At 39.6% G+C, this 23240-nt stretch overlaps 2 protein-coding genes across 4 annotated transcripts in view; both read left to right on the forward strand.

Moving 5' to 3' along the window:
- Positions 1 to 1001, forward strand: part of LOC124282490 — a 45164-nt gene extending 44163 nt beyond the window's left edge. For all 3 annotated transcript variants that reach the window (XM_046718499.1, XM_046718498.1, XM_046718500.1), the window contains exon 11: positions 29 to 1001. In XM_046718499.1, coding sequence (XP_046574455.1) covers positions 29 to 124 — 96 coding nt within the window. In that variant the 3' untranslated portion in view covers positions 125 to 1001. The remainder of the gene's footprint in view (positions 1 to 28) is intronic.
- Positions 1002 to 4506: 3505 nt separating this feature from the next.
- Positions 4507 to 22562, forward strand: LOC124282491. The gene is made up of 11 exons (XM_046718502.1): positions 4507 to 4809; positions 7449 to 8094; positions 8718 to 8850; positions 9222 to 9565; positions 10109 to 10220; positions 12299 to 12390; positions 13419 to 13578; positions 16049 to 16254; positions 17185 to 17309; positions 20747 to 20810; positions 21754 to 22562. The coding sequence occupies exons 2-11, from the start codon at positions 7462 to 7464 to the stop codon at positions 21850 to 21852; spliced, it is 1968 nt and encodes a 655-aa protein (XP_046574458.1). The 5' UTR covers positions 4507 to 4809; positions 7449 to 7461; the 3' UTR covers positions 21853 to 22562.
- Positions 22563 to 23240: the final 678 nt, after the last annotated feature.

A 23240-nucleotide genomic window follows, 5' to 3' on the forward strand; every position in this document is an offset into this window, starting at 1 on the left:
CAGCGATAAAATTCTCTTTTGTTTACAGGCACCAGAATTCTTCTACAATTACATCAAAAATGACCTGAAGTTGAGCAGTCTGGAAGATCTGATGATCTTCAGTGAGGCTGTGGAGAATTTGTAAATGATTATAGTTTACTATAATCAACTGAATCAATGCTCGACCAGGGGTAACCCTTCGCCAGCCTGTCTCTATGTGATCTTCATTCGTATGGCGCAAACTTACATACTTCGAGCATCTGTGACTCAACCTGTTGATATAATGATGTACATGGAGTCTGAACACTCTAATCATATCAGGACACTGGATCAACTTTCAAGAGAGGAGTCACTTGTGCCATCTACCTACATGGGATATGAGCCCATCACTGGACCTTGTTTCACAAAGTAGTCGTAGCTTTACGAAGTCGTAATTCCTATTTCCTATGCTTTAACATGCGCTTTCTACAGTCGTGGCGCTAAGGGGAACGTAACACAAATATTATAACACTTACTTGCGAGAGCCAAAGAGCTAAGGTGATCGTACTTCAATACTAACATAGGGTTACGACAACCGCAGCGCTTAGATAATTGTAACTCCGATACTTTCACGTAGGCTGACAACATTAGCGCTAAGGTGATCGTAATTCTTATACTTAAAACAGACTTACGACAGTCGTTGCGCTTCGCTTTGTGTTACGGAGCACTGCAGCGGGCAGTAACTCGACATGTCGACATTACGATACTGCTTGTTACTTGTATATTTCTACATTGTAGAATGTGAGTATAGGACGAGCTACCAGCACTGGTGTAGGAGTAACTCGACATGTCGACAGGACAATTACTGTGTTGGTTTACTACTCCATCAGCGCAGACGCCTACTTCGATGTATTTCCTCGATAAAACAGGGTATTGATGGCGAACAGTCTCCACTACGTCACCTAAGAATGTGAAAACGTTATTGTATATTTATAATTGTTATGAATGACATCTACGCATACCCATAAAAATGTTTTTTCTTTCCCCTCTGTTTTCACTGAGAGAGAGAGAGAGGGGGAGGTCATAATGAAACATCAAAAGTGAAGTTGACAGACTCTTAAGTTGGTAATAGACATAGTTTGTGAACACATAGGAACAATTTTTTTTATTGTTTTGCCAGCTAGTCAAGGCATGTTGTGTTGAATGGCTGTTGTTAACACTTCATTATACTCAGCCTGAGTAGTAAATGAGGTTCTGTTAAGGGTTAGGCAAAGAGTTGATATAGAATACAAATTAACACGGATTGAACTGAATAAAAAACAATTCAGTTTGGTGGAGGGCAATGAAATGATATACTTTTAATGATAAACATATAATATTATTGAATAAAACAAATATAGTTTAGAAAAAGTTAGCACTCAATCGATTAGAATGGCGACATGTGTACGTGTTGTATACTGTGTAGGGTCGGCACCCTTTGTTCATGGGTCATGATGACATTCCATGAATTACCTCGTCTTTACCAACTAAGAATTTATTTCAATCTCTCGCACATACATCTACTAATAACTATACTCTAACATTATGACAACTCGGATATGTAAGACACCAAGAGACATGGTGGATGTGGTTATTCTTTGTGGTCACATAAATGCACTTATTTAATTCTGGGCGACAAAGTTGTGACAATGACATCGCAAGATAAAGCTGTCTGCTCAAGCCATATGAAATTAGCACAAAAATCATGTTTGGAGAAAATAGCGTATGAAATACACGGTAGCCAATTGTAGTCGGATAAATTGATTTTACAAGTTAAAATGCACAGCTCTCATAATTTCTCCGTTTCCAGCATAACTGAAACAAATAGGTTCATGAAAGTCAGACATTTGCTTTGTTTGTCGGAAATTCAATCCACCACACTGTTAAATGTGCCTGAATACTGGTACCGTTTTCAGCTGACATTTTAGCACACACGACAACAACAAAAATAATATATACATACAAATATTATTTAAAACGTTCGGCTTTATTTCATGAAACATTATCAATACATCAGACAAAGTATATAAAAATGGATAAAGCCTATTTTACAAGTAATTATTTAAGACCCATACCTTCATTGTGCCACTCTGGTCCTGTATTGAACTATTTTGCACATACATACTGATATGTTCATTCATTTAACATATCAGTTATAATAACCTTTGTAATATCTGTGCGAGTTACCGTCGAGTTATGACTATGTTTTGACTATTGGAGTATGACTTTGCGAGACAATACGGACAATTAATATAAGTCGCTCTTGAAGAGAAAGAATTAAGAATGATAAAACTGCGTCCGTCTTCCAATTTACAATTCTTTAAAAAAATTGAACCATATCTCTTACCAGGCGAAAGCGTAACTAATTTGACTTGAATGAATATATTATGCCATAAGTATATTTTATTGCAGTTTCAGATTCTCTTCCCCTTTTTTTTCATGCAAGTTTGCGTAAAGCCATGTAATCAAACCGCCAACGTGATAAGAAAATCATTGATATAATACCAGAAACCAACTATCACGGGCCACCAACCCCCGGGTGTAAGGTTTGAAGACCCGTGAATCCGGGTGGGAATGGGTCCTCAGCAAGACATGCTTGTTGTGAGAGGCGACTAACGGGATCGGGTGGTCAGACACAACCGTGATGTTTAGACACGATTATTATTATGTTTTACAGAAGGATTAAGATGAAAACGCAGCAGAGAGGGTTCGGGTTATCCTGGCACAGTCAGGCTGGTAAAGCTCATCATCAGATCACGGCCCTTGCCCCCTCTACACGCAGCCCAGACAGCGAATGGGACTTCTCCAAGGAAACGCTGCCTAGTCGAACCCACCAAGAACTGTCTGGAGAATATGTAGACACCCCAACACTGCAGCCTTCTGCATTACCCAGAGAGACACGATTATTACCATTATTACGGTTATTATTCTTCATATAGCTGTAATATTGCTGCATGCGGCGTTAAACTACAAACAAGTAAATACACTACGAACAGCTGGGTGTGAAATGGACATGGCGTATATACAGAGAACACCTCCCCCACCCCCAAAAACGAATAAAAACAACAACACCAAACAAGTATTGATCACAGAATTAACCGATAATACGTTAATGTAATGTTCGGGATCGCCATCCCTCGGTGAACGTTGATCATCGGTGTGTACCGCAGTTTGTCTATGAGTGAGTATGGATTTACGCCGCTTTTAGCAGTATTCCAGCAATATCACGGCGGGAGACACCAGGAATGGGCTTCACACATTGTACCCGTATGGGGAATGGAACCCGGGTCTTCAGCGTGACGAGCGAAAGCGTTAACTACTAGGTTACACCACAGCCCAGTTTGTCTATGAAAGACTGACTGACTGAGTTTGGTTTTACGCCGCTTTTAGCAATATTCCAGCAACATCACGGCGTGGGACACCAGAAATGGGCTTCACGCATTGTACCCATGTGGGGATTCGAACCCGGATCTTCGGCGTGACGAGCCAACGCTTTAACCACTTATAGGCTACCCCACCGCCCCTGTCTATGAAAGAAGTGATGCAGCGTTTGATAATGAAATTACTTCTCCCTTAAACAACAGGAAAGTTAACTGGGGGGAATCGAAGATATTTACCAGGCCTACCAAAGAAAACTGCCCCACTGTGCAGACAAACGCAGAAAAGCCCACATTAATCGTGGAAATAGCAACATTAACATATTACCTCGTTACTGAAACAGTAAAAACGGCAAAGAAAGACTATGAAACTGCAACATTTTTATATCAGCGAACTTTGACCTCTACTGCGCATGCGCGTTACAATCCGCGCTATTTCAAATTTCCGAGCAACCGTGAATCGCCTCGCGTAGAAAAGTATTGAATATGTCGAAATAATTACTGTCAATCATTTAATACGAAAGTAAAGTAAGCTAAACAAGTGTGCACACAAGCATGATGATGATAAATGCCAAATAACACAACAAAAATACCTAAAAAAAGGAAATGTAACTTTTGTCCAAGCTGGAAAATGTCAATATGCAGTCGACACGTTGCAAACGCTTTGTTTTTTTATCCAGTTTTAGATTTAAAGTTACCGTTTTTACTGTTTCAGTGGCGAGGTATTATGTTTATGTTGCTATTTCCACGATTAATGTGGGGAAGTTTTCCTTCTTAGGCCTGTTTACTCTTATTGATGGCATGATTTGGACGCAAGCAAATATGTTAAAAAAGAGAGTAAAAAGCGGCGTTAAACCCAACTCACTCACTCACTCACTCACTCACTCACGGCTCACCTTAAGTGAATCCCTTCAGCAAATGAGTAAGTGAGTATTATAGTGCGGCGTGACGTTAAAATCCATTACAAGTAATTGCCATCTCAGATACCGGGTCGGCAAAACACCACAACAAACAAACCCACGTCAGATTCACGTACAACACAAACCGGTATAAATCAATCTCTCCAGCCATCCGTATCGGCAAAATCCGATCATTACGGGACTACACGTTTATCGATTACCAGTGGCCTACATGCGCTGAAACAGAACGCACTTCACTGACTACCTATGCGTGCGGTTCGTCAATTCAATCCAAACTGTATTCAGACAGTGGGAACAGCCCACAATACCGAGACGAGCCGGCCTCATTCAGTCTCTAAACTCGGCCTATCCATTGTATACACGTTGTCAAGGTGCCTTTCTTCTTTAAATGTGAAACAAGAAATGATATCGTTGAACCTTAATGACATGCCGAGATTGGTCATATCCGAGGAATATGTGTTCAGGACGTTAAAGGATATTTCAGCTGACAATTGTTTGAGAATCAGCATGCACAGGTAAGCTCGTGAACGCTACTACCTGTATTGGTAAAAGTGTATGTATGTTATGCTTCAATGTGTACGTGTTTTCTTGATACTTGGTTATAGAACGGCTATTAATGTTTACCATATAATAGGTTGTTGTCGCGGCAGGATAAGCCAACTGATGGGATCGGTATCTGTTTGGGTCATTTAAAGATGCAAATATGAAAGGTCAAGAAAGGAGTCTCAGTGTTTAGAAACAAACATGGCGCCGGACATGTCAGTAAGCGATCGTGTCGGAATTAACCATCGGGAATCTTGAGAAGTGACTCGAATAATTGGTATAATTTTCACATCAACAGTCCTAGATAATGATTTCAGTGCCTACCTAGGACGTAGCTTGGTCATTTTACAGCTTCGAGGCATATTTAAATTGCGAAACAATTCGACGATTACATTGTCATTTGCCAAGCGGGATCATTTTCCATATCCATCCCGTCTATCTGCAACTTTCGGCCTTTCCCCGCATATAGAACTCTTGAATTAGGCTCGAATATATGGCGGATTTGTGCACTTTGGTTCATTATGTTGTCTCTTGTGCACCTCACTCTGCACGGTAGGAAAGGCATACTCCAAAGAAACGTCACATCTCGTAGAGTAGCTTCCCTTCAACAAAGGGCGGTTACTCTAGCGAGCAGATCAATGGAGTACCGCGAAAGACACGTGGAAACAATGCGTGTAGGCAATAGTTGTTTTGAATATACGTCGTTACATCACTGTCTAAGAACGGTTGGAACAATGCTGACTGTTGACACTGTCCGACTCAAACATCACCGATCTTTTGGCGTAATATATATTAATGTGCACATTCAAGGAAAACTTGCAATGCATAGGTAATGTTTGTGAGGTTTAAGAAGATTTTCACACAACAGACTGACATTATGTGATAAAGTGGTATTGACGCTTGTGTGTTTTGAGATGGTAAATATCTTGCATTTGGAAGCAACACTATGTTCTTTTCGTAACGCAGAAAATTCAACATTCCAAAACACTCTCGCATTAGAACCTCTCTATCTGGACAACAATCCCAAGTTGTCAGGTACAGATAACGTTGGGCATAAATAGATCTGAGAGTTTCATTATATTCAAGCAATTACTTTCTTTTGTTGTAGGCAATGATTTGCTATACTGGACTTCAATATACACTTTGAAGACAAAGTTCTTGTCGTTATGTAGCTTTGAAATTCTTTATTGTTTTTTTAAGAAAATTCTTTAACACGTTCCAGGACGAGGTATTGTAGCTATATGACGTCGGTCAGAAAATATTTTGTTCTGGACTAAACAATCCAGCATTTTATATATGGACTTGACAATCCACTGATTGATATATTAAGCCAAATGCCACCCCAGTTCGGGTATGATGACATACAACTAAGGAGTCACGCACTCAGCAAAGTGAGTGAGTATGGTGTTTCGCCGCTTTTAGCAAAATTCAAGCATACATCACTAGGCTACCTCACCATCCAGCAAAAACTCATGACCCTGTCGCCTCTTATCACAAGGCAATGTTTTTAGATTGCTGGAGATGTGTTCTGACATTCAAGCATGGCGTGCACTAAATAGGTTACCCCGTGCAAGTTAATACGTTTTAAGGCGGAAGGCAAACACACAGGTCCAGTGTACGGTGATCAAAAGGTACATGTTTAAGAACAGTTCACTTTACGATCCTGTTTCTATTCATACAAAACCATGAACATAGACAAAGCCGTCCTGTCTTGAATGAAACCATACCAATGTGTTGCTCGACAAACATGTACAGATGGATTTGGTTTCCTCGTAAGTAGGAAGCAAAACCTCTGTAAGTAGAAATCCAAAGGGTCTTTATTTGTTAATTAAAAATTACACACCATTTATCAAAGGTGAATGCTAGAATATATATTTTTATTATAATTAATAATATTTCTTTCGAAGGAAATAGAGTGGAGATGTTTGGTGATATTGATTTAGATAAACAAACTTGCCAAAGGGCTATGAGATGAGTATATACAGGAAGTTCCTTCGTTCGAGGTGTTCTTGAACTTAATATTTTCTTCGTGTCTCTTTCATTCTTTCCCATCTATATAGTTTACAAAATGCAGATTGACTGAAAGAGATGAAAAAGCAATCTTAAAGCGGAGAATTAAACGTTATAACTTAACTTAAATAGAACATGATGGTAAAGCATGGTAAGGTGTGCTAACAGGTGAACATAACACACACTAACACACACACACACACACACACACATGGGGAAAGAAATATCTCTTCTTAACACCAGATACTTACTCCAAATAGTTTAATATACTGGATACATGTATATGTACGAGTAATGTAATATTGCATTTACAGCAATTGTTTTAGGCTGTGGGTAAAATTGTAAAACTGGCTTACCATTGTGTTAGACCACTTAATGAGTTTGGGACTTGAGCATGTGCTTGCTGAGAGCACATGCCTTGAAATGCATGACCTCTGTGCAGGTGTGGACGGGTAACATTAGGCCAGTTAATGATAATGTTAGAACCTTAAACTAAATGGTAATACCGGTAATACAAATTGGGGACTTAATGTCAGTGAAAAATTATTCCATCTTTGGGAAAATGAGTGAATTGTGACCACGACATTTCTTTAATTGCCAGGTAACACTTCAAAATGGGCAGTTCAAGTAGCGCGTCAAGGCCACCACGCAGTGTTTCCCACAAAGACCCCAGAAGTCCCATCCGACATTCAAGACATGACGCGGGAACCATGGAAACAGCCGCTAGCGACGACAAGACACAGACGATGGATCTTCTACTTCCAGCATATAACGAAGATGACGTCAAAACGGCCCAGAACCTGCAGAAAGACCACCCAGAGTTGTTCTATGTGTTTGAAAAAATGCACGCACTTGTAGAGAAGCTAGAAGAGAATCAAAAGTCCCAATGGCAGTGGATTGAACTCGAGGAAAGTATTGAATCCAGCATGGAAAGTTCATATTTTGATCATTATGAAAAGAAGCGGATTTTGGGGAGGTACATGGCCTTGCTTCGAGCTGCAAATCCCTTTACCGAGGCATATGGTGATGCACTTGGTGAAGCCGGTCTCACAGCATTCACTGCCAGAACTGTTAAATCCCACGCAGCAGATGCGCCTCTTGGGTTCCTCGTCACGCTGAGATCAGTGTTGCTGAACTATACTGATTCCAGTTTATACTTCTGTGAAAAACTTGCTGATAGTGGTATCTTCAAATATTTTGTTGACGATCTAAAGCAATCCCGTGAACATGTGGCGGACTTCGATGATGTGAGTATATATTCTCTGTTGTATGTTCTCAGCTTTCAATATTCTAAAACATCTAGTATATTTCACCTTGATCACATGAACTTTACAGATTTACGTTTAACATATTGTTGTAGTGAAGTAACATTGAGATCCTATCCAGCAAGACACCAGCAAAACCACATGATAAACACCAGTTTAAATACTATCAACTAAAACCGGACTGAACTTGTGTTTTTGTGGACTAAGGGACCGTTCATAATTTATGGCAAGTGTGTGTGTGTGTGTGTGTGTGTGTGTGTGTGTGTGTGTGTGCGCGCGCGCGTGTGTGTGTGTGTGTGTGTGTGTGTGTGTGTTGTTTGTTATGATGATTTTAAGGGGGGGTCACCCATTTTGTTCTGGGGAGCTGGGGGGTCATCAATTTTGTACACACGTACTGGGTGTGTGTGTGTCTCCATAAAAATCATCATCACCCCCCCTAGCCATAAACCATGAACGGTCCCTAATTCAAACGTCAATTATTCAAGAGGCAATGAGATTTCCGGTCTTTACATCTCTTGAAATGGGGTTGAGTATTACCGTAACACTTCTCACACTGGTAAAGCTGATTCAGCCGTTGTCTAACAACTTTCACATCTCTCTGTAAGGGGGCCGACGATTGTTTTGTCGCTTCCATTGGGGTGCTGTACAACTCTGCCCGAAATCCTGCCATCAGACAGACTTTAAGGAACCTGGACACCGTGTCTGTTCTCTTGCCATTCCTTAAATCCAAATCCGAAAGTAGGTATTGGTGCTTTTTGTTTCTCAGTTATCCTCCTGTAAATATGAACTCATTATCACACATTTTTAAAGATGATGTCATCCGTTGGTTATGACTTCACTAAGATTTAATTAACGTCTTCCTAACAATTTCTCCAGTGAAAGCAGAAAATAAATACTTCGGATAATATAAAGAATAACAATAACATACGACCTATGCAGAATCACAGTTACTTTAATGAACATTATGAATTTTCGTTGACATCTCTCTCCAAGGATCGTTGTTTACAACATCATTTCACTCGGGAGAGATAATCCGTACCTGTCATTCTCTGGGTATATTGTATGGCAATTACGTCCATGTTTACAACGTCTCACTTCTTGTGTTGCAGAGGTGCGGATGTTGGTTCTTCTCAGTCTCGCTAATATGTTGGATGAAGACCAAAACGACCTTCTTTTGGCTGATGATTCTGTGTTTGACTTCATTCTGTTTGTATTGGATCGAGCCTGGAAATATTCAAATCATCGATTCGATGGCTTCAGTGTTGAAGAATTGATAGATGGAATGACAGGGTTGGCCAAGAATGACTCCAACAAGACTCTGCTGGTGAAGAAGGGGGTGTTGCCAAAGATGATGCTTGTGATAAAGAACAGCAGCAGTGGTGAGGAGATCGAGAAGGCTGTCAAGTGTGTTTGGGAACTGTCTTTTAACGAAGAGAACAGGAAAGATTTCAATGTATGTACCATTCGGGTGTTGGGTGTTGAACGGGAAACTTGATTCATAAACAATTTTTTGAGGTCGTCAGAACCTTTGGATTGGAGAGTAAGGGTTTTGCAAACGTACCTCTATTTTCAGAACAGTTCAGCCTTTATTAAATTTATCCTTTGTTTAGATATATAATTGTTTTAAGAACTAACATATGCCTACGTTGTGTTGACTGCCAAGACACAGGAGTCAGTACATGAATCGCCAGGCAGTAGGAGAGTAGGAGCAGGAGATGGGGCCCGGGTTCCCCGCCAATGTATTCCTTGAAGATACAAACGAAGTCATGTCATACTCAGGCATGCCCTGTTACTAGGATTATTGGGAATCCAAATCCAATTGTGTCCTCTGCATTTAAAGGTTACGAATGCATTTGTACGATGTGATCATTGACTAAAGTCTAGAACTCGTTGTTCTTACTCGTATATGATTTACAAACGAGCATGAAAAGTCATGAGATAGCCATTGAATATAAATTAATCAAAAGATTGTTTGAACTTCATGATCCTTTTACAGGAAAACAAGGAGCTAATGGATTTACTAAGGAAGTGTAAGAATTCCTCGGATAAGGCCGTCGCCAAAGCAGCAGAAGGAGCTCTTTGGGTTCTGCAGATGAAGACAAAAGACGGTATGATGCACTATAATAGTACCCCCTTCCCCTTTAGTGTGGTAAATGTACCGCGCACCTACCGCTGTGGTAAACCGAAGCTTCCGTATGAAATGTATGGGGCAAACAGTGCCCACCCGTCGATAAAATTACAAATCACTCACAGTCACGGTTTATATCTATCGTTATCTATGTCACCATATCGCAGTATCAGTTTGTGGATAGTCTTGTTTGCTCTGTGAAGAATTTACTATGCATCACTGCCATTTGCATATCACGTGATCGGGCTTTTCTCCTCGTGGGGATCCTCCCATTACGCAGACAGGCAGTTCGCAGACACCTTAAAACAACAACATTTACAGATAAGTTGCTACCTGTTACCTACACATTATAATGGGATAGTCCAAATAAAAACAGAAAAAAACTGGAGCTATATTATTTACTTTGAAAGATGACGGAAAATACATGTCATTAATTTGAATTCTGATTGCTGCAACATAAAAACTGTTGATTTTCGTAAACATTTGGGTTTAACGTTCTCATCATTATTATATTGAAAACATTGTCAAAAACCCATCTAAAATGATTGGAGCATTTCAGAAATTAAAGTTCTTACTAAATAGAACAACACCAGGTTTTCTTCAGGATTTACTGCCACCTGTAGTAGGCAACCGGACAAGCTATGAGTTAAGAAGTTCCAATAATTTCTAGCTAACCATGTACAAGACTGAGGCACTCAACATCATCTTTTTTTCCACCAGCAGTTAAAATGTGGAATAATATTCCCTTAGCTATCAGAAATTGCGACTCTGATGCATCACTTAAATCTTGTGTCCACATGAAAGAAAAATGTACACCTAAATATTATTCATATGGAATAAGAAGGTTAAATGTTTTGCACACAAGATTAAGATATAAGATATATGCACTTAATTATGATTTATTTAGAATAAATATAACAATATGACGCATCATGTCAACGTGGCCATGGATGTGAGAATGTTTAACATTACTTCCTTGAATGTCCATTGTATACTATTCAAAGACATAAACTGTTACAATCTTTAGAAAGTGTTGTTAAAATTAGAACACTGATTGGTATTAATCTTATCTTTCATGGCAATGCAGGTCTCTCAGTTACTGACAATCAGAATGTTTTCAAATATGTACATATCTATATCTCTCAAACAAATCGTTTTCTCGGTTAACTTTTGTTGTACATATTCTGTTATTGGGAGAGGGCTTTTCTAAGTAGGAAAACTTGTGCCCAATCCTTTTCTCGAATGAATAACATATGTTTCAATCAATAAACACAATCAAACCTCTCAGTGACAAACCTGTTTTTATATTCGATAATAATTGATAGTAAAAACAATTTGGAGAAGAGAAGACAGATTATCATTTGATCACAACAAAAGTCTATTTACACACAATCAAACTTCTCAGTAACGAACCTGTATGGGCTCACCCTACTCTACTCACCATGGGAGGACTGTTCCATTATACCCGTAGGTGTTACCCTAATTAACCTACTAGTTCAGTGTCTTTCAATCGACTGTCTGTCAAATGGGTGTATGTCAATTGGGAGATAACCTCCTCGTGCAAACAAGCCACCATTACGGAAATTTGAGCAGGTCTTGCTAATGGCCAAGCGTGGTTTACTGATTACAGATATTTCGCGACACTCGCATGCCAATGACCGTATTGTTTGCTTTCGAAAGAGTACGATATGGAAGCACACAGCCTGTGTAAACAAAGAACACATCTAACATTTGAAACAATATGTTCACGTTTCATATGCCGTCAATGAAATTAACCTATTCATGATAAATGTTAGTCTAAATGTGGCGACCTTTCAGAAACACGATTGATGACAATCATAGTTTATTGAATGGATTGAGAAGACCTGACGAATCGTCACATTTCCTTGACTGGTCCCAGTGGCACTAGCTTGACTGCCAGGATCTCTGGGTGGAAGAGCGGAACATTATTGTGAACAGTACTGTAATTCAGTCGATCAGATATGTGGATTGTAAGGATTAGTAGATTCTTCAAACAATGTAATATTTCTTAGATCGTGGTTGTTTTATTTACCCCAGAAAACAAGAAAAATCTCAAAGAAGACAAGAAAGACATATCCGGTCACGTGATGATTAGTTACAACTGGGGCGACCAGAAGACGCTTCTCCAGGCAAGTAGGGGTAATTCTTGCGGATCGTCATGTTCATGACGTAGAACCGTCTTAACATACATAGGCGGATCCATAGGGAGGGTGCAGGGGTGCGCAACCCCACCCCACCTTTTGTACAGAAAGTTTATTAAAAGACCATTGAAACTCGAGAGAAAATGGGTAAAAATGAACTGTGCACCCCCCATCCCCTTTCTGAACTGCCCTATCCCCCTTTTTTCCAAAAACTGTATCCGCCCCTGACATGGTAAACTACCGTATTTCTCCATTTATTTTATCAACGGACTTTCAGACCCGGCGCTTATTGCGCTTACTGGGTGTAATTAATATGACTAAAGGGACCATTCCATAATAAATCTACTTCTTTATCAAGGGAGAATACATTTATGAAAAAACCGTACCCGCCGCTTATTAGAGTCTCGGCGCTTTTTAGAGGAAATAGGGTACATATAACATCAACAGGTGCCCAATATACAATGTACAGCTCATCTAACGGATAGGATTCGATTGGGTGTAAAACGCAAATTAGGTGAAAATGTGCACTTGTGAATGGATCACTGAACCTTAACGAGGACATCATGTATTACCGACAACAGTAACCAACTAACTGGTCAAGTTCATTTTAGCAGGGGGTAGAACAGGTCAGATCAGTGTATTACCATTAACTTCACTTTCTTATCACTGGACCGTATCATGTTGTTTTAACCTGTAGGCAGTTTGGAACTGTAGGCAGTATGGGAATACACCGGCGTCTTGTCCTATCTGTAGCACCCGTCTCGGTTAGGGATACAACAGCGCTTGGAATACACGCTTGATGGTCACAATTGCCATTTATGGTTCGTGTGTGTGTGTGTGTGTGTGCGTGCGTGCCGAACTTTGATGTGTGTGTGTGTAGTGCTATTTCAAATGAAGAATTCTAAAAGTTAAGCGTTCATCTTATCATATGTCGAAATGACATTGTTTTCAGCGAATATATTGATAGTTCTAATACGAAAAAATATCGTTGTCAACTTGTACATGCTTTCTACCAGGTGAAGGAACTACTGAAGGCTGACGGTTATAATATTTGGATGGACGTCGACAACATGGGAGGGTCCACACTGCAGGCGATGGCGGAGGCCGTTCAGAACGCTTCTGTGGTGTTGGTGTGTATGTCGGAGAGATACAAAGAGAGCCAAAACTGTAGATCAGGTAAACTGTCACAGAACGGATGTATAAATTTGTTTGTTTGTTGTCGCTAAGCAATATCCCAGCTATATGGCGGCGGTCTGTAATTAACCGAGACTGGACCAGACAATCCAGTGATCAGCATCATGAGCATCAATCCACGCAAATGGGACATGTCAGCGAGCCTGACCACCCGATCTCATTAGTTGCCTCTTACGACAAGCATGGATTGCTGGGGTGAGGTGAGGTGAAATTGGGGTTAACGTCGTGCTTGAGAATATTTCGCTCATATGACGACTTGCATGCGTGTGTATGTGTATGTGTGTGCGGCTGCTTGTACTAGCCCAGACTTAAGCTGGTTTTATAGTGCTAGCCCACTGAGATACCATGCCGCAGTGAAGCATGAATACCCCACTCAGACACATTATACTGACTCCGAGCCGACCAGTCCTTGTTGTACCCATTAATGCCGATCGCCAGGCAGGGACCAACAAGTACCATATTTTAACGTCTTTTGGTATGACGCGGCCGGGGATCGAACCCGCGACCTTCCGCTCTCCGGGCGGACGCTCTAACCACTACACCACAGAGGCGGTCGGTGTGGATTGCTGAAGACCAATAGTAACTCGGATCTTCTCTACAGTGTGCGAAATAGTTTTCGAAGTTTGCTAGTCAGTCGGGCTAGCGATGCCTGAAAGTTACTAGCAGACAAGTGGACACGGGTTTCATAATTTAGCTGCTAATATGATGAACATTTTTATCAGGCCATAATCTTGTATGTTTTTTAAAGTGTATTATATCTTAAAAAGTCGGAGAGAGTGATATATTTACAAAATGACCCTAATGAAAATTCACTAGCCAGTCGGACTAGTGACTGTGGAGATTTACAGGCCCGACTGGATTTTTACTAGCCACGAGCTAGCGGGTCAGTGGCTATTTCGCACACTGCTTCACGGGTTTATAACTTTGTACTCGTTGATATATCGACAACTGTATAGTATGGGAAAATATACATAGGAGCAAATCAACCCTTCGAAGAGTTGTTATAGAGGTATAGAATGATTGAGTGGTTAAGTTTTCATTGTTCTTACGTTATTGCCTAAATAAACAAGTTTAATCATAAATAAAATGAAAGTGGATGCTTGATTTAAGGTACAGAAGGATGCTTTCTACATGTAGGTTGCATTCAGATGTCCCTTGACAATTCTAACATTATTACCTTCAGACGTTGTAATCGACATTTGCCCATGTAATTTACTCTGGCATATACCTACACAATAACCGTTAATCGCGTTAATCCCTGTAGCCAGGCACACATTGACAGCGATCAGATAATCTGTTATTCCGAGGTTATTCTTCATATGACTCATAATATTATATATTTTTGAGAACTAAATGCAGAACCAATGTGTGAAAGGTCAGCCGTACAGAGATCCATCACTGACGTTAGCCTATTTGTCCTATGTTAGCGGTGCTTGATATATACTGAGAGAGAAAAATAAAGGATGACAGGGAAATTTACGCGTTCTTTAATATTTTTCCAGTTTTCATCACCAGCTTTGAATAGCGCTGTGGTGATGAAAACTGGAAAATAATAAAAGGAACGCTTGAATTTTCCTGTGATCCTTTATTTGTTTCTCTGGTGTCCTCCAATTACGCAGACAGCCAGTTCGCAGACACCTTAAAACAACAACATTTATGGTTCAGTGAACAGATTATCTCCTACCTGTTACCTACATATTATAATGGAATAGTCTGCAAATCAGAATGTTTTCAAATATGTACCTATCTATATCTCTCCAACAAAACGTTTTCTCAGTTAACTTCAGTTGTACATATGCTATTATTGGGAGGGGTCTTATCTATCAATAAACACAATCAAACCTCTCAGTGACAAACCTGTCTTTATATTCGATAGTAATTGATAGTAAAATCAATTTTCAGAAGAGAAATCATTTATCATTTAATCACACCAAAGTTCTATTTACCCACAATCAAACTTCTCAGCAACGAACCTGTTTCAGGCTGACCCTGCTCTACTCACTAGACAGTGGACTGTTCCATTATACCCGTAGGTGTTACCCTAATTAACCTTCTAGTTCAGTGTCTGTCAATTGGGTGTCTGTCAATTGGCAGATAACCGTTTCTCTCAGTATATTTCCACCTGTATATGTAACTACATGCTCTTGTAACCAGGCTTGGTGGAGTAACCTCGTGGTTAAAGCGTTGGCTCGTCACGCCGAGGGCCCGGGTTCGATTCCCCACATGGGTGCAGTATGTGAAGCTCATTTCTGGTGTCCCCCGCCGTGATATTTCTGGAATATTGCTAAAAGCGGCGTAAAACCCAACTCACTCACACAGTAACACCAAAAATGGGTACAGGGTGTGAAGCCAATTTCTGGTGTCCCCCGCCGGGATCTTGCTGTTATATTGCGGCGTAAAACTAAACTCACTCATTCTGACATTATCAGAAATATTTCCCTTTCTTCTCCAGAGGCAGAGTACGCATTCTCGCTACAGAAGACCATCATCCCCTTATTGATGCAGAGGGAGTATAAGCCAGATGGTTGGTTAGGGATGATAAAAGGAACCAAGCTTTTCTTCGACTTCAGCGGAAAATACGACTTTAATAAGAAGTTGATAGAACTCAGCAGAGAGTTAGGAGAGAGAGGCAAGGGTCTTGAAGCTGATGCTGTTGATGTAAGTTTCTTGGTTGTTTATGAGAACATAGCTTATTTTGTTTCTGTTAAACAGTGAATCAGTTGTCTAATGAGTAACTGTCGGAGTAACAGGAAGACTACGCTGTATATTCTCATTCGATATACATGTGCATGATACAAAGTTCCTGTATAGAATAGAATTAATATTATTGGTCATAACGGTAGTTATTTAAATAGCAAACAACGCTTTGCATGATCCCAGCTAGTGATTATTATGTTTTCGTTCCCCTAAAGTTGTTCTTTAGATCGTTTAGTACGCAAATGTACTCAACAAAAAGTTAGGAATCATGAATATTTTTATGAAAACGTATGTTCAGTTTTAACAAAACATACTAAAAAAATTATGTACTATGCTTTCTGTTTTCTGTATTACATATACAGTTAATTTGATCCCGTTCGTTAGAAATCTCTTTATTAGGACGATATAGTTTTTATGAACATAATTTCATTATTACAAACACGATTACAAGAAAATATCATATCACGTAATTTAGCCTGTTTTGATTACATTCAGCTAAAGTATAGCGTTATTAGAATTGACAACACTGTCTGCCACTGAATTTTTATGGTGCATATCTGTTTCAGTAAACCGTCCGTATTAGGACTGAAGGTTTTGTTGTACTTGTTCAGGAGGGGCGGTGGGGTAGCCTAGTGGTTAAAGCGTTGGGTCGTCACGCCATAGACCCGGGTTCGAATCCCTTCATGGGTACAATGTGTGAAGCCCATTTCTGGTGTCCCCCGCCGTGATGTTGCTGGAATATTGCTAAAAGCGGCGTAAAACCAAACTCAGTCAGTCAGTCTTGTTCAGGACCAGGTATTATTTCATAGAGATGTGACGACAGGCAGGAATCCATGAAACAAATAAACGATATTTCTTAATAACGGTAACCATTGTACGTTGTTCCGTCAGGGTGAGGTGAGGACGACCGCTCCCGTCCTGAAAGCCGCAGCTGTGGACGCAGCAAGAGGCCCAACAACTGCCGCTTGGTCCAACAAAGACGTGCACAACTGGCTAGTGAAGTCCGGCCTCAACAGGTACATCGACTGTCATGTCTACATTAGGGCTTAATGCGATTGGTTACACAAACCTATGCTTGTGTTTTCGAATTTAGCTTTACTCTTATTATATTTCTATGTTTGCCAACATCATTCCGTTTGCTCGTTGGTTCACTAAACTGGTAAACTTCTAAGGCCCTTTCCACTTCCTCATTGAGCTAATAGGGTTGGTGGGGTAAATTAGTGGTGAAAGTGTATGCTCGTCACGCTGAAGACCCGGGTTCGATTCCCCAGATAGGTACAATGAGTGAAGCCCGTGATATTGCTGGAATATTGATAAAAGCGGCGTAAAACCATAATCTCTCATTGAACTGGCATGCTGTGACCTGACTGAAATACTCTCCTAAGTGTATGTCCAAATATATTCAAATGGCATTAAAATATCTCCGTTAGTTTTGTTGTTTGTATTCATAAACGGTTCAATAACGCGGGGAACTGTCTCACATGGCAAACATTATTCCACTCCCTATTCTGGAGTTGTCGACCAGAGTAGACAATTGACGAGTCACCCGTCTCTGCGTTCTACTGGGTCAACAGGTTTATATATGTATACAGTTTGTACCGAGTAATGGTTCTGGAGTAGTTTGCCCGAAGTGTTGTGTTGTGTTGTGTTGTGTTGTGTTGTGAATAGACTTTGTTGGGCGGATTCTTGTTGGCGTATGGTTTCATCTGTGGACCTTAACTCATTAAGCCCGAGAGACGCTTCACTACTCAACACCTGGAACCCTTCGCTAATTGCCCTGCTCGCTGTTGCGAGGCTAATTAGTGCTATTCACACCTGATTTCCCTGGTAGGTTTCGGGGATGACAGGAAACTGTCTAGTCGTACAATCAAGCTCTGATTGTTTAATTGTGTCGTAAACATGTAAGTTAAAAGAAAGCATGGAAAGAAAGCTTGGATAGAGATTGATTATTGGCTATATCGTTGACCAGTCGATATGCTGGGTTTCGGCGTTATCAACTCAAGCTATTATGTAACAGTTTGTGTATTATAAACATACATACTCGTAACGATCCATGAAATATACACATAAGACAAATAGGAGTAGATAGATCTCAGAGATCGAAAACACATTTGAGTGTTTTTCGATAAGTAAAACAAAGAGATTGAAATCCAACCATTGAGTAGAGATAGTATTTATTTTCATATACATTTTACGCACACAACTAGTACATAAACATAATGGTTTGCTGTACATGTAAACATAATCTTCACCATGAAACGAATGAATATCCAAATTAAAGTACACGTATTATAGAATTCAAAAAGTGACACGATACTGAATAATTATAATGCATAAACTTGCAGTTTAATCCCCCAAATATTTATGAAGATGGGCGTGCCTATATTCATACTGAATGTAAACGAGGTTCATAAGAATACAGATGTGCATTTATGCATAAACATTACAAAGAGGGGCGTAAAGCAGGTTGTCCAATGACATAACATCGCATCTGTTTATTTTACACTTATCACGGGACAAACCTTTCAACAAGGGCGTAACTACATATGCATTCTACCGGAGGCTGTTATTTCAAGGTCGAAAGAGATGTTCAGTTATCTCATTACTGTAATCTGATTGAATGATTATACGCATGTGTATCGATACTGTAACTGATATACTATCCTGCTTTTACTGACGATGGATCAATAGAGACTGAGTTCATTGATACACGTGATAATTACACCGGATCAGATAATTACAGAGATCAAATACAAAAGTTTTTACACAATGCTCATGTAAATTGCATAGAAAACTGACAATTCAAATCAACATGAAATTTTCAACAGCTTGAACAAAAATGCTTGAAATACCTTTGTACGGTTTACATGTCATAACTTATGATATTATTTCTGTCTATGAGTAAGAATCTTTTGAATTACCAACTTACTGTTTTTTGTTGTATTTGTTTCATTGTTGTATTAACACTGACATGTATATATATTCGATGCGAGTTATCACTTTATATTCGATTAGGTAACATTATCAACTTTAGATTATGAAAAATAAATAGTTACAATTCAGTAAGCTTTAAATTAGTAACTTATGTCTAATCTATTCGAGCTTGGATATATAATTATTTGTGTATACGATTCATTATATGAAACATGACAACGTAAAAATACCTAGAAAGTAAATTCAAACTATTCTATTGTGTTTGAATTCTTTGTATGTCCTTGAAATTTCGTATATTGTTTCCTATTTATTAGGTAGTTGAAGAAAATATAATCTTCAGTAACCTCTAAACCATTACATCAAATTCAATCAATGTGCATAAGAAGCATTTTAGTATCCACTCCCAATGAAGAGTACCAGACACTTTCCTCTGTAAAAACATCATAATCCCCTTTCTCGCCGACATGTGTGTATTTGCCAAACGCTGTATAAGCCTATGATAATGAATAGCGGTCTACTCCCATTTGTGAGAACTCCCAGTTGTGAGACTCCAAGTTGTGAGACAGTGGAGTAGGTACTTAGCAAAGAAAACACACCTTACTCCCCTATCTGATAGAATGGATTAACCCCAGCTAATTATGGATTAGCTATTTAAATGAATCTTGTGGAGGTAACTTAATGAAACTCTAAAAGATAAAGTAATTAACCTACTCAGATAAATGGCTTTAAAAAATAAACACTTTGTGTAGGTAACTTCGTGATCATTTGAAAGAGAAATAGCAATTGCTATCAAAACACTTTAAATACTTCTTCTGATTAACACTAAAGGTAGCAACTCTCGTACGAAAAGCTAATCTTTGCTCAGTACAACTATATTGGTTGAAATAATAGGTACAGTGCAATTTTTAAAAGTACGACACACATGTGCGTCTCTCGCTGAATAAGAAGTGCTTTTCTGATGTCGCCCATGTGCGGCTCTCGCTGAATAAAAGGTGTTTTCTGTTGTTGCACATGTGCGGCTCTCTCTGTGAGAAGCTAATTAATTTGTCGCACATATGCGTCTCTCGGCCTTAAATGTAAACACACTTGACTCGTCAACAATGGATATAGTGGTTGATCAGTTGATCGAATACTATCAGGGTTGATGGGACCCAGAAACATGAATTCAACCACTATAAATATATTTACTGATGATCAACTACCAATATTATTGCCGATCGCTAACAATCATTATCATTAAATAAAATCAATAGAACGTGTGATCGGCAACAATAAATGTTATTTATGGTCGCCAACAATCAGTAGTTAGTGTCCGTCTAACAACAGAACATTATCATGTCTAATCACACACAATAAATATTTCAGACCTGATCGGCAGAGAACAGTATCGTGTCTGATAATCAGCCATTACTATTTCATATCCGTCCATCAGCAACCAACATCACGCCAACAGGAGGGCATCAAAACTAAATTGCACAAACAAAAATCGTTCAGTGATTATCTGCTTTCTCTATTAAAGGCACTCCTCGCTGAAAGGTCTCTGCGGTGAAGATTTGGTATTCCTTAAGAAGCTTTCCTACAAGGTATAACTCACAATTCGTATACATATCCCTTTGTGAAATGTCTATTACGATATAGTAGTAAATCCACACTAGAGTCCATTTGTCTACAAATGAAAACAATGAAATATCTTAAATAACTCCTACCGTTGTGCCCTCTCCGTTGAAGATGTCAACTTGTACAAATAACGACATAGTAGTTTCTTTACAACTTTGTCCAGTGATGGGTATAACAATAACTAACATCCATGTTATTGGGCACAGGATATTCTTTGCTTAGTACCGATTTGACAATTAATAACATATTCCCGATTTTATATTTTGCTATTCATCATGGTTCCAATTTGGAACGGACTACAAAACGATTCATTCCCAACTGGTCAAAGGGACAAACATTATCAATATTTTGATTGATGTTCCTGGTTGAATATATGGTTTACTATGCAGCTAAGTGACATGAAACTGAAGATGCCATGTGCCAGAATAAATTAAAGCGAAAGTTTGAACACATAATACGCTTATTTATTCAATGTACCTGAACGCTTGATATGGATATCAGAACTAGTTGTGTAGAGTAACTTAACTAACATGATCCAGGAGTCGTGATTATGTGAAACATTTAGTGATTTCCAAAAACTTAAAAAATGTTGCTTGACAGTCTATACGTTTTCGCAATGAAACAGTAGCGTCAGGTTTACTCGCCAGTGCTCGCCATTAATTTGCTGCCCCAGATAATAACAATAGCGTGATGTCATGATAATGGTTTGAGATTCATTGTTATTCCCTTGTACCCAAGGTGGTTGGTGTCACCCTTTGTCCACATTCTGGGCTTGTTTATGCTTCGCGAGCAGACATAGTTGTCAACCTGAGTATGTACAGTTATCTGATAGCATACCGTCACCCATGCAGAATGGAACTCATTATATGATGTATAAATGTTAAATAATGTATTCATTATTGTCTTCAGGCGCCGGAGTTCTTCTACACGTATGTCAAGGACGATCTCCAGCTGAACGACCTGAGAGACATAAGGAGGTTCAGCGAAGCAGTGGAACGTCTTAACTGACTACACCACCTGTGGCGTACAGGACTTGTTAGCGACGTGGTGCACGCCTAGCGTATGACTCGAACAGGTGTCATAGGAAATATACACCTGGAAAACACTGCAGTTCTGTTGTTATGTCTACATATGACAACGGCCTCGCTTTAGAGCCGTTGTGCCAGCACTGACTGGATTCTTGCGCTATAGAAATTCTTAGTTGATGAGGAGTGAGTGAGTATGGTTTTACGCCGCTTTTAGCAATATTCCAGCAACATCACGGCGGGGGACACCAGAAATAGGCTTCACACATTGTACCCATGTGGGGAATCGAACCCGGGCCTTAGCGTGACGAACGAACGCTTTAACCACTAGGCTACCCAACCGCCCCGACAACGGCCTCAGAATGTCAAAGTTCCCTAATATATCGGAAGTTTGTATAAAATCTGTGAATGTTCCTCCAAGTCATCGCGATAGATAATACGATAGGCGTAGTTAGTGCGTGTCATCCGGATTCGAACCTAAAAGCATACGTTTCTGGTGTACCCAAGGGGAGCAACTCTATTTTCAGCACCTTAAACGTCATGGCTACCCTTTTTAAACAAAAATTATTTTATTCATTTCAGCCATTATACAAATATTGCACATTTTCACAATGTTTCATGACAGTAGGGGTAGGTTCATTTTCACAATAAACATGGCAATTTAAACATGGTAGTTCTTTAGGCCATTTACTTTTATTTTTTTTGGATACTGTTGGTGCATGGCTACCCTTACTATTAATGAGAGAGTAGATCATGTCTTAAGCAAATACCAGCTCTATCACGCAGGAGATACCAGCATTGGCTTCACATATTGTACCCATGGAAATACAACACGGGCCTTTGGTGCGATAACCACGGAGCTACCCTACCGACCCTTGAGAGGATATTTATTGATTTCCTTGGAATAGTTAAACATAATAACACACACTCTGCTCTCTGTATTTCAGTATGTGTATTCATCTTGACAAACAAAAACATATACATTCCGTCAGAATATACAAACAGGGCACGAGTTACGAACATACTATTTCGTTCTGTGTAGGTATCGGTGCTTGATATATTTCCACCTGTATATTGAGCTGCGTGCTCTTGTAACCAGGGGCGGTGGGGTAGCCAAGTGGTTAAAGCGTTCTCCCACATGGTTACAATGTGTGAAGCCCATTTCTGGTGTCCCCTGTCCGTGATATTGCTGGAATATTGCTAAAAGCGGCGTAAAACTAAACTCAGTCACTCACGCACGCACTACTGTATAAACCAGCTCATGTTCATTGTGAAGTGAGCGGGCTCTTAACGCCACTTTGAAAATTCAGCTAATAAGAACGACCGAAATGGTCATATTTATAATACATACGTGTGATATAGTTGATCATC

Source organism: Haliotis rubra, unplaced genomic scaffold (assembly GCF_003918875.1).
Source record: "Haliotis rubra isolate DU_JTF1 unplaced genomic scaffold, ASM391887v1 Scf3, whole genome shotgun sequence".
In the NCBI taxonomy this organism is placed as follows: domain Eukaryota; kingdom Metazoa; phylum Mollusca; class Gastropoda; order Lepetellida; family Haliotidae; genus Haliotis; species Haliotis rubra.